At 50.2% G+C, this 11,840-nt stretch overlaps 1 protein-coding gene across 1 annotated transcript; it reads right to left on the reverse strand.

Annotated features, from left to right (window-relative positions):
- Positions 1 to 4,118: 4,118 nt before the first annotated feature.
- On the reverse strand, positions 4,119 to 11,609 carry ABCF3 (ATP binding cassette subfamily F member 3). The gene is made up of 21 exons (XM_019463333.2): positions 11,422 to 11,609; positions 11,044 to 11,191; positions 10,806 to 10,885; positions 10,249 to 10,295; positions 9,969 to 10,066; positions 9,745 to 9,867; positions 9,313 to 9,579; positions 8,915 to 8,995; positions 8,766 to 8,825; positions 8,611 to 8,667; positions 8,475 to 8,497; positions 8,317 to 8,372; positions 7,990 to 8,190; positions 7,822 to 7,898; positions 6,701 to 6,745; positions 6,491 to 6,623; positions 5,868 to 5,956; positions 5,678 to 5,769; positions 5,358 to 5,490; positions 5,128 to 5,215; positions 4,119 to 5,038 (listed from the first exon to the last, which is right to left on the reverse strand). The coding sequence occupies exons 1-21, from the start codon at positions 11,492 to 11,494 to the stop codon at positions 4,880 to 4,882; spliced, it is 2,130 nt and encodes a 709-aa protein (XP_019318878.2). The 5' UTR covers positions 11,495 to 11,609; the 3' UTR covers positions 4,119 to 4,879.
- Positions 11,610 to 11,840: the final 231 nt, after the last annotated feature.

Genomic DNA, 11,840 nt, shown 5'->3' on the forward strand with positions numbered 1-11,840 from the left:
CATTTGTGAGACTGTCTCCAGAGGAGGCTCTAGGGTGCTTGCCGCATCAGTTCTCCCACAGGCTGATCCATAGCACTTTACAGTTTATAAAAACATTCAGTTTGCACAAGACCTTGTTTCTTTTTTTTGAGAGAGAGAGACAGAGAGAGAGAGAGAACGAATGGGGGAGGGGCAGAGAGAGGGAGACAGAATCCCAAGTAGGCTCTACACTGTCAGCACAGGGCCCAAGGAGGGGCTTAAACTCACAAACTGTGAGATCATGACCTGAGCTGAAATCAAGAGTCAGAACCTTAACTGACTGAGCCATCCAAGCGTGCACAAGACCTTGTTTCAATTAATCCTTCCAACTACCCAAAGAAGCAGGCAGGACAAAGTGCACTAAGCCCACTTAAGGATAATTTACCCAGGAGAGGTTGACTTATCCAAGATGCCACCGGTGGAAGAGCTGGACTAACCCCAGTGCATGACTTTCCACTAAACTGTGTTTTGGGATTTCTTAACGATGCATTGAGCACCTAGCACATCAGCCACTGTGCCAGGTACACCTACTCATCGGCTTAGCCTCTGGAGAGGAGCTTGTTCAAACTTTCCCCCTCCCCCGCTCCATGCAACTAGTGAGTTTTAAGCATTGGAATTAAGAACCTGACTATTCAGTATGTCACACAGTAGAGCTAAGTGGCAGCACTGTAGCAGTTAGAGATACAGAGCCAGCCTGGCCTGAATCCCAGCCCAGACACCCACGGTCAACTGTTTCCTTATCTGTAAAACGGGGATAACAACTGTGCCAGTTCATAGGGTTTCGAGGACTGATTTAGTGCAGGTGTAGTACTTAAAACGGTGCCTGTTACATAAGACCCCAATAAATATTAACTGTTACTTCCTTAGCATTGTGTTGAAAGGGGGAACAAGGGAAGGTTTAAAAACAAATATCTCTTTAACCTCTTAGTGTCTCAAAGTTCTCATTTCATTTCACTTATTTCAAGACTCAGGCCCAGAAAAAGGAGCCCTCCCTCATTTAGGCAGAGCTCCAAACCCCTTGCTAAGTCTGCATACCACCCTCCCTGGTCTCACCTCTGCCTCCATCATCTCGACTCCATGTCCTTAGGGCTGGATTTGGGTCATGGCCTCCCTGTTGGTCTTCTTGCCTCTGCTCTCTCCTCTATCATTCTCTACTTTTTCTCAAATTAATTTTCCCCAAATGGTCATTTAACAAGCATTTTAACTGAGCACCTATTAACTGGGAGGCACTGTAGTGGATGCTGTGATGGGCTACCCAGATCCCCCTTTAGGAGTGAAGAACTTGCCCCAGCTGCTGCGTATTGACGGCAGAAAGTCCTCACTTGTCAGCCCCTGAGGAGGATTGCCTCAGCTGAAGAAAACCTTTCCGAAGGTCACGCCTCGTTCTGGTAGCAGCTGGCATCTAAAGACTAATCACTCCGAAGAATAAAGGCTGAACCCATTGCCTCAGCTTAGGCCAACTCTGCAGGGCTATCCCAGCTCCAGAACGTGGGCTTGGCTGAGCCTTTCCTGGGCCTGCATCACTGCTCGGCTTCTCCCTCTGCTCAACTGATCTCAAGCTGCTTTCCAGGGAAGCCAACCTGTGACAGGCACAGGAGGTGCAAAGACGAGCAAGCCATGGCCTGGCCTTCAAGGATATCGAGGCAAACCAGAACTACGATCTTATCGGCATACAGCTTATAATGGGGGAAGCACACAGTGCCAATGAAGCCCACTTGGAAGAGGGCAGGGTTGAAGCAGAGTCCATCACCCCAGGTTTGAAAAACCCTCCCAGCCCTTCAGTCATCCAGTCTGCGGGCTCCCGCTGATGCAGAGTGACAGTGCTCTGATGCTGGCGGGGGTGTTGTTTGGTTTGCATCTGTGGATGGACCAGACCCAGGCCTGGGGAGCGGTTCCTAGTAAGATGTTCTGTATCCAAATGACACATCAGGCTGGGGCATGGCCAGGCAGGGTAAATGGTACCTTCTCTCCTATTCTGTGCTAAAATTTACCTGGAAAGCTTAGTAAAATGTCTAGGTCTAGCAAATCTCAAGACAGCAATATCACATTGGAATAAATGATTCTGTGACTGGCATCTTTGAGGGTCGTGTAGATTGGTGCAGACCCCCACTGCACCCTTGTCCACCGGCGACCAACCAGGTTGTCTGGGAAGGCACTGGTGAGTATGTAAGGCCAGCAGAAGCGGGGAGGCCAGCATTTCAAAGAAGGCCTTGCAGACTGAGGTCTTTCAACCCGGCTGGCTCTGGACTGCTTTAAAGGCCTGATGTCGGCAGGGCAGCTCCAGCATCAGTAGCTGTGGGAAGGACCAGCTTTCCAATGGCTGGGGTTAGATAGGGTCTCCACAGCATGGAAGGGTAGACTGCTGTATTGGGCCGTCTGGAGTGATCAAGGGCAGTCTTTTGGGTCACTTTCCCCTTTGCCCTGTGGAGTGGAGATGGCTGATTTTGCTGCCATTTTCCATCCCTGAAGACCACCATCTCCTGCCAACTCACCTCCCCTAACTTCCAGAAATTCACCATACACACTTATCCTGGGATCTTTCTCACCTCCTGCAATTCATTCATGCCGTCTTTCTCAAGTCCTGCAGCATAGACTTATATTGTCATATATAAAAGCTCTTCATTCACATTTCTTTCATGGAATCATAAACTGGAAGCCAGTCTGGAGGCCATCTAGTGCTGGCTTCTCCCTCAGAGCCCTTCTCCATAGCCTGGCAGGGCTGAACAGTCTCTAGGAACTCACTCCCAGAAAGCAGCCTATTTAAAAGTTTTCTTTCCTTTGAGCCCAAATTGGTCCACCTATGGACCCACTCAAGAGAAAAATTTCCTCTTTCCCCAAATAATAATAATAGTCTTCAAATCACAGACCGCTCACCCAAGAATTGCTTTCTGAGGGCTTATATGTTACGTGCTTGCCATCTAAACCTCACGACAACCCTATAAAGAAACCACGTAGGAAGGTGTTCGAAAAGGTTGTGATGTGCTGTGATTACCCAGCTAATACTAGTGGCCCCTTCTATTACTGGGGATGGAGCTGGGACTTGATTTCAGGCCCTACTCCAATGCCTTTGCTCTTTGTACACAAAGCCACACCCAAAGAAGCAGACTCTGTGTCACAGAACCCTTCAGTTGCATTCTCACCGACTGAGAAATTGAGGACTCCTACAGGGATTCACAAATTAGTGAGGGGTGACGGGGCTGAGAGCCTGGCCAAAAAGGCAGGCACAGAAACTACACCACACGGCCCCCAAACTGGCACACCTGCAGGCCTGAGGGTGAGGAGTGTGGTGGGGACCATGAGAAGACCCTCGTGACTTCAATGGTACACAGAAGTGGCTGGAACACCTCTGGACTTCTAAGAGGGAGGGAGGCTGAGGAGGCTGGCTGACTAGTGGCCCTTTGGCCAGCTTCCTCAGTCTATCAGCACCTGCTGTGTAGTGAACAGAGCCTTCTTGATTTCATTCTCCTTTCCTCCAAAAGAGGCTCTTTCCCCCAGCTACCTACATACCACAACAGCCTCAGGGGGCTACAAATCTTAGGTTGACCCCTGTGACTACAATTTCCCATGAAGCCAGCAAGTTCCTTCTGTTGATTCTGGTTTCTCTGTTGTCTTTGAGGAAGGCAAGGTTCCTATTTTAGTGTCTTCTAACAATTACATATAGAAGTGGAGTCCTCAAGGGGCGCCTGGGTGGCTCGGTCGGTTAAGCATCCGACTTCGGCTCAGGTCATGATCTCACGGTCCGTGAGTTCGAGCCCCGCGTCAGGCTCTGTGCTGACCGCTCAGAGCCTGGAGCCTGTTTCAGATTCTGTGTCTCCCTCTCTCTCTGCCCCTCCCCTGTTCATGCTCTGTCTCTCTCTGTCTCAAAAATAAATAAACATTAAAAAAAAAAAAAAAAAAAAAAAAAAAAAAGAAGTGGAGTCCTCAAGAAACAATATTTATAAGAGCTAGTACTCTGTTAAACAACTGCTCTCCTGAGATTCCTTGATTTAAAAACAAAGTGCTGTTTCTTCCCATTCGACCCCATTCTCAATTCCCTACTTCCCAGGCCCCCCCTACATGGTTCGAAGGAAAATAAAGAACATGAAGCCACCCAAGCAAAATGGGACAAAGATAGTTTCTCGGTTTCTCTTCAGCTCCAGCCGAGGATCAGAGAAGCAAGGTGAGCCTAAGTCAGAGACCACAGGAGTAAGCAGTTGACAAACCATGCTGGAGGCCAGGTTACACAATCAGTTCACTCCTCCAAGCAGTGGGACTGAGGCAGCACAAACCAAGCCCCCTTCTGCTGCAGCTGAGCCCAGGCTATAGGGAATAGTATACCCCAGTGATGTAATACATTGCCCTTCATTCCACCAGCTCAGGCCACCCAAAGTAAGGCAGGTGATCTCTGAGCCCCAGTGGCTTTAATGACACCTCCTTCCAGAGCAAGACTGGTGCTGCCATGGACCTGGCCATGTGACTGATATAAGTGTTACAGGAAAAGCCCAAACCTCAGAGCCCACGCCCCTTAACACTGGGCAAGTGCTGCAGCCCTGCCAATGAGCAGCAGAGATGAGGCCAGGGAGATGCAGGGGGACATTTAATTTACACAGCAGCCACTTGGGGCCCAGTCAGAGCTGGGGCAGTTGGGGGGATCTATAACCAGAGGGCACCCCCACCCCTTCCCTTGAAGACCAGTCCTCACAGACACTTAGACGGGGCTCCCTGGGTTATGCAGAGGATGCTCCAGTTAAAAGGAGATTTGGAAATAAGGCTGTCCCCAAAGTTGGGGGAAGTCCGTGGCCTGGAGATGGTTGCCTATATCGCAGCCCAGGGGTCTGAGAGACCAGTCCATGTCCTGGGCACAGTCCTCGGCCTGGTGACCCTAAAGGAAGCCCTCACGGCGGAACTGTTCCTGGAGAAGGGCGCGGTACTGGTCAAACCCCCCCTCGACCCGGGTGACGCCGCCGCCTTCGCACACCCACAACTCCCGGCACACCAACCGGATGAAGCGCTCATCGTGGGATACCAATATCACACCGCCCTGAAAGAGAGGAGACCAGGAGGCACTCAGGGGGGCCCTAAGGGGTGATGACACTTGGGGAGGAGCAGGCAGCATGAAGGCACACTCACCCTGAAATTGTTGAGAGCACGGCCCAGAGCCTCAATCGTCTCCATATCCAGGTGGTTTGTGGGTTCATCCAGAATGTAGAAGTTGGGGCTAGAAGGCAATACCCAGGAAGGTGGGTAGTTATTGGGGTTGGGAGAAAAATGAACCCTCTGATACGAAGGCAAGAGAAACATTTTCTACTTGGCTAGAGGGGTAGAGGGGTAGAGGGGTAGAGGGGAAGGCAAGAGCTCACCAGGGCATGGTCATCTGAGCAAAGGCTACCCGACTCTTCTGGCCCCCAGACAAGCTGGCAACAGGGCGCACGGCCAGTTCTCCAGAGATGCCATACCGGCCCAGCTGGTGACGATACTCCTCCTCAGGCCGCCCTGGAATAGGCCTCACCCCATCAAGTGGATTCTTGACCCAACTTTCTCTCTTCGCCCTCCCCTCAGCCCTACCTCCAAATGCCCATGTCCTTATACTTAGACTTGGGGCCCACTGCTCAGCACCCCACCCCAAGATGGGCCTAGTCGTAGGGGTCACCTCCTTTCCGGACTCAAATCCCTAAGGTACCGGGAAACTTGCGTGCCAGCAGTTCCACGGCACTGACATTCAGGTCCAGCTGCTCCACGTGGTGCTGGCTGAAATAGCCAATCTTCAGATTCCTACAGGCAGAAACAAAGGTGGAAAGAGGGGATGGAAGGCAATGACCATAAACGAGTGTAGCTACAGTGTATGAGCAGTTTGGAATTGGGGCCTTTACCTGTGAGCATGTCTGATGCCCCGGACAGGGGCCAGGTCCCCCATAAGCAGCTTCAGCATGGTAGACTTACCAGCACCATTCTCCCCAACCTGTAAAAAGAACCCCGAGAATGTTAAAGAGTGGACATGTGTGAGACACTGAAGGGAAGGAGATGAGAACTGGTTCTGACCAATGACTCCTTCAACAACGAAAAAAATATTAAGGAACTCTACAGAAAGATGAAACAACCAGTAAAGATATAAAGGGAACTGACACCTGAATACCTACTAAGTGCAGGGGATTTAATCCTGCCAATAACTGAGTGACGTAGGTGTTATCTCCACTTTGTAACCAAGCTAGCAACAGGCAGAGTCAAGACCTGAAATCTGATCTCTCTTCCATGTTCCATGGTTTGAGAAAACTCAGAGCTAAGACTAGTAAGATAAAGTCTTGTTCTAAGTATTCATAAAATACCACAACCAGGCTTCCTATCTCTGCAAGGAAGTATAGCAAAACCCTTGGCCCAGGCCAATCCCTGCTCCTGTATACCACTTCCCTTTGCAGCCAGATGATCTGGGCCAATCCACACCACGTGAAGGGGTGGCAGAGTCCCAGCTCACAGAACAGAGAAACAGCAACCATACCACACAAATGCGGGACTCGAGATCAGCAGAGACGGATAGACGGCTGAAGACGACATGCTTAGGATCATAGTAGAAATCCACCTCATCTAGTTGTAGAACTGGTGGTGAGAACTTCTCAAACCCATCAGGGAACCTACAGGAGGTGATGGTGAGGAACACAGAGGTGGCCGGAAACAAGAGCTCCCCACCAGCCCTTGGCCCAGCACTCACTTCATCACCACCTCCAACTCCTTGTCCACAGGTTTCAGCTCCGGTCTGAGGAGAGAGGGGGCAGGCAAACTAAATTTATGGCTTAAAAAAATGACTTTGTTCTTACTACACAAATAATAGATGTTCAGGGAAAACCTAGAAAAAACTCATAATTCTACCATCCAGACCCCATTCTTATTTTAGAGTACCTTCTTCCAGTTCACAATATCCCTTTCAGGAGATTTTTGGCCTTCCGGTTAATACATTGTGATAAATATTTCATGTCACAAAAACCTAAGCCTTTGATTTTAGACTTCCTTCCACCACCGGCACTTCTAGAAAGGTTGCTATTAGATTAACCCCCCAATGTTCAACGTTGTTAGTCATTAAAGAAATCCAAGTCAAAACCACAGTGAGCTGTCGCTCACACCCACTACGATGGCCAAAATTAAAAAGACAGATAATAAGTGTTGGCAAGGATGTGGAGAAATTGGAACCCTCATACATTGCTGGTAGAAATATAAAACGGTACAGCTGCTTTAGAAAACAGCTTGGCAGTTCCTCAAAAAGTTAAACATAGAATTATCTTGTAACCCAGCAATTCTACTCCGAGGCATATACCCAAGAGAATAGAAAACATATGTCCATACGAAAACTTGTACACAAATGTTTAGAGCACTGTTATTCATAAGAGCCAAAAAACAGAAACACTTCCAATAACCCTCAACTGATGAATCAATGAACAAAATGCTGTATATCCTTACCATGAAATATTACCTAGCCATTAAAAGGCAGGCAATACTGATAAATGCTACAACACGAATGAACCTCAAAAACATTACGTTAAGTGAAATAAGCCAGACACAAAATGTCACCTGTTACAGAATTTCATTTATATAAAATACCCAGAATAAGCAAATATATTAGAGACAGAAAAGAAATTAGTGGTTGCCTCGGACTGTGGGGACAACACTAATTTACAACAGCAGTGTAAAATTCTCTGCTTTCCTGTTGGAGAGGAGATTAAAGTTGGTTTCTAGAAAAGGGGGAGACCTAGAATGGGAAGGCAAGGGGTACCTGCAAAATCAGGGAAAAAATTAAGGGAATAAGAGTCAGGGTCTAATCGAGGGCACTGTACTCACAGCTTCTCCAGCATCTTGAGTTTACTCTGCACTTGAGAAGCTCTGTTGGCGTTGTAGCGAAATCGGTCAATGAAAACCTGTGGGTGGATGAGTGCAGACACTGGTCAGGCTCCCTCATCCCTGAAAACTCTAATACCCATGGGCCCCTAGCCCTGTCTGCCTCCATACCTGGATATGCTGGCGATACTGCTGTTGTGCCTCATATTCACGCTGCTGGTTGAGCAGCCGCTCTTGCTTGCTCTTGATGAAGGTCTCAAAGTCTCCCCGGTAGCCATCTAGCCGCTGGCTATGCAGGTGGATGATGTCTGTGGCTATGGCATTCAGGAAGTTGCGGTCATGGGAGACAACCAGGATTGTAGAGGGCCATGTCTGAGGGGTCACAGGATGGCAGGCCCAGTTTGGGAGGGAAATCAACTTCCAGCACCCCCCACCTCCCCACCAGTGTCTTAGAGGCAGACCTTCCTTAGACCTACTCCAGCACCTATAGCCACTCACTTGCAGGTAATTCTCCAGCCACAGGATGGCCCTTACATCCAGCATGTTTGTGGGTTCTGGAAAAGTTGGGGAGGACACATTTGGGATTGAAGGGCTAGAGAACTTGGATGCTGCCATCCTTCCTCACCCCAAAGTCAGGGTGCCCATTTTAAACTCACCATCCAACAGCAGAAGATCTGGCCTATAGAAAAGAATGCAAGCCTTGAGGTTTTAGGTCAGCAGTTCACGACCTCCCATGAACCAAGGCCAATCCTCCACAGTATCCATGGGCCCCTTCAGGCCCAGGAGACTCACCTAGCAAACAGGGCCCGGGCCAGGGCCAGTCTCATCCTCCAACCACCTGAGAACTCCCTAAAGAAACACAGATCACATCAGCTGTAGGTGTTCACCAGGACAGGTAGAGACAGAGCCAACAGTGTTCGGAACTAAGAATGGCAAGGGCCACTCACCGGGTGGGCTGCTGCTGCATTTTAGGGGTAAAGCCAAGCCCAGCAAGAATGACTGATGCCCTAGAAGTGAGGAAATTAAAGAACCCCGTTGGAACAGGTAACGAAATGGAAAGGTAAAATCTGAAGGAGGGAAGGGGAATTTTAAATACCTGGCAGGTGCCTTGTCGGCCTCAATCTCCTCCAGTTTGGCATATATTTCTGCCAACTGTGCAGCTTCTGAGCCCTCAGCCCTGGAGTGGGAATGGGAGGAAGAGCACTCAGCCTGAATGCAGATAGTCTTGGGGGAATGTCCTGCACCCTATGTAGCTGAAAAGCAGGTCACCGACTGCCTTGTTGCCAGGACAGGAATAGAGGATAGGAAGAACCTGCTCAAGACAGTGAGGGCAGTGGGCACTGTGGAAGGAACGGGGCTTTACAGCCCCACAGAGCCAAGTTCTAAGCTCTGCTGCTTACTAGGATGGGCATGCAAGTTATGGATTGTGGTAGTATGACAGGCACTCTGTGAAGAACTGTGGCTGCTGGTTATTACCTATTCTGGAGCCTTTACCTGCCAGTGGCAATCTGGGCGCTGAGCTCCCGCTCCCTCCGCAGAAGGTCCTCTCTCACGGTATCACTCTCTAGCACACTCTGAAGGGCAGGGGTGTCATCTCCAGCAACCTCCTGCTCCACGTGCAGCAGGGAAATGTGGGCTGGAACCCGCAGGCTCCGAGTGGCCAACATCTTCAGGAGTGTTGTCTTCCCCAGCCCATTTCGGCCCACCAGTCCATAGCGGCGGCCCCATGCCAGGTTCACATCTGCTCCAGCCAACAGTACCCTGCAGGGGTAGCAGGAAGAAAACAAAGGGTGCTGCTCTAGAAACAGGTATGCAGCAAGTTTAACAACACAAACCTAGTGTTATTTTAAGCCCCATTCCATCTGTCCGAATTCTCCTTTAATTGGAAAAAGAAAAAAAAGTCACCCCCCACTGCCACTCCCTCACCTATCGCCAAAAGACACATCAAAGTTCTCAATTCGAACATCATAGGATTTGTTCTTGCCGGATGATTCCAACCGACTCTCCTTTCTGCTGCCTGCCTGGCTGGCTGATGCCTCCTCCAAGACTCTTTCAAAGGAAGAAATGGATGGCTTTTAGCACTCCCAGCCACCCTTCCATCCCAATAGAGACTGCTCTATTCTCTTCTCAGCCCTTCTTACTAAACTCACAGAGGGCTGCTGGTCTTGAGTGTGTCCTTCTCTGAGCGCTTCTCCTGCTTTGCCTTCAGTCGAGCCTCAGCCTTCTCTAGCTTCTTTGCATTCACTGTCTGAAGGTCCAAACACAACCATTTCAGCCTAGGTTGTAGCCTCAGAAACAACATCTTAAGTTACCCTGCTCTCAGGGAAAGACTTTATCAGAAATTCCCCAAAAAGATACTCCAGTATTTAAAGACAGTCAATGCTCACCCTCGCTCACCCTCAGCCCCCACCCTTTCTTTCCCATCCTCACCGAGGACTGTTCCCTCTTTAGCAGTCCTGGAAGTTTGGTGCCACAGTCTGTAAGCGATAAGAAAAGCAGTCACCTTCTCCCTGAGGGAAGGGAAACTAACATTTTGAGTAATTAATATGAATGAGACACAGACATAGACATTTAAAGAAAAGCCTTACAATCCCAGAAACAGCTGTCATCCCCCCACTTTTCAACAAAACAAAACCAAAAAACACCTTCCAGATTGACAATAGAGAGACTGAGGCAGATAAGCAACTCCTAAAAGGTCATGCAACTGGTTAGAAAAGTCACAAAATTGGGAAGTAAACCCAAGTCTGTCTAGTTCCAAGGCCCATATTCTTCCTACCCTACCTAAGAGTTTGGAGACCTGTCCAATCCTACTCCCTTAATCAATGGCCTCTTTTGCCCTCAGTAAAGACATTAACTAGCTTCTACAACCTTTTCCTGTGGAAAAGGGGTACCAGGAGTCCTGGGCTCCAGGGGACAGCGGGCTGGGTAGGGGGTGAAGGCTGAGACAAGGGCAGAGGGCAGCTAGTTCAATCTTCCCTCACTCTCACCGTAGTTTTCTGTTATCTTTGACAACTGGATGGGGGCGTCTAGTAGCACCTGGCTGTTTCCCTGGGTCTGTGGCTCAGCCCTTGACGGTAGAAACAGAAAGCGCAGAATTAGGAGCTGAATAAAAAGCTCTACAACCATCAGACCTTCTTCCCTTACATCTCGTCTCCTCACCGTCCGCCCTCCTATCACGCCCCCACCCCCCATCCTGCCCCAAGATTCCCCCGCCCTGGCACTTACAGGCGCAGAGTGTTGTACATGCGCTGGCACACAGCCCTGATGCCCGCGTCATCCTTGCTGTCCCCGGACACCTCCTGCAACAGTTCCCCCACTGCTTCCACCAGGTCATCCACAGACTCGAAGTCCGCGCTGCCGCTGTGCAAGACGCCTTAGGCCGGGCGTGGCAGGTCGAGGAAGAGAGCGGGTACGGCAGACATACAAGCAGTTTTAGCCCCCGAACCACGGCCCCAGTCCGGGCTCCAGACCTAACCGGCTCTCGGGACAAGAGGTCACACAGAGGAGAGGCCTAGCAGCGGTCCCCGGCACTGCCCGCCCTTAGTCTTTCCCCTAATGACTTCCATTTCCGATTCCCCAGCGCGTTGATTCGGTTCTGCTCACCCGTCACGTAGTCGAAGACCTGTCCGTCAATTTCAGGGAACTCGCTCCGCAGGATTTCAGCGCAAGTCGCCATGTTCCAGTAGGGCTCCCGTCCGCGCAGGCGCCGTTAGACCTCAGCCAAGACCCGCCTCCGGCCGGTCTCCCAAAAGCTCACCCCTCCTCCCAAAGCGCATGCCTAGTAGTGACGTAAGAAAAGCGCAGAGCCCTCGGAATCCAGTGGACTAGGTGATCTGGGATGGAGGAACTGTGCGCAAGCGCCGCTCAGAGTCTACGCTAGAACTGCTCTCTCTGCGCTTGCGCAACGCCGTTTCCACTGAAAAATTAGCCACATGTGCGGTTCTCGCTGCCTTCTGGGAGGTGGAGCTACGGGAGGCGGCGGGGTAGGGTGCAGGGAAGCTCGCGGTTTATCTGGACTCGAG

This window comes from Panthera pardus, unplaced genomic scaffold, assembly GCF_024362965.1.
Source record: "Panthera pardus isolate Hobbes unplaced genomic scaffold, ASM2436296v1 HiC_scaffold_16, whole genome shotgun sequence".
Lineage (NCBI taxonomy): Eukaryota > Metazoa > Chordata > Mammalia > Carnivora > Felidae > Panthera > Panthera pardus.

Excerpts from the sequence above, each read along its gene's own strand:
- ABCF3 (XM_019463333.2), bottom strand. The coding sequence starts at position 11,494 with ATGGCGACTTGCGCTGAAATCCTGCGGAGCGAGTTCCCTGAAATTGAC. Across the intron at positions 10,067-10,248 it reads TAAAGAGGGAACAGTCCTCG|ACAGTGAATGCAAAGAAGCT; the intron begins GTGAGGATGGGA and ends TTGGACCTTCAG. Across the intron at positions 8,826-8,914 it reads GCCGACAAGGCACCTGCCAG|GGCATCAGTCATTCTTGCTG; the intron begins GTATTTAAAATT and ends CCTCACTTCTAG.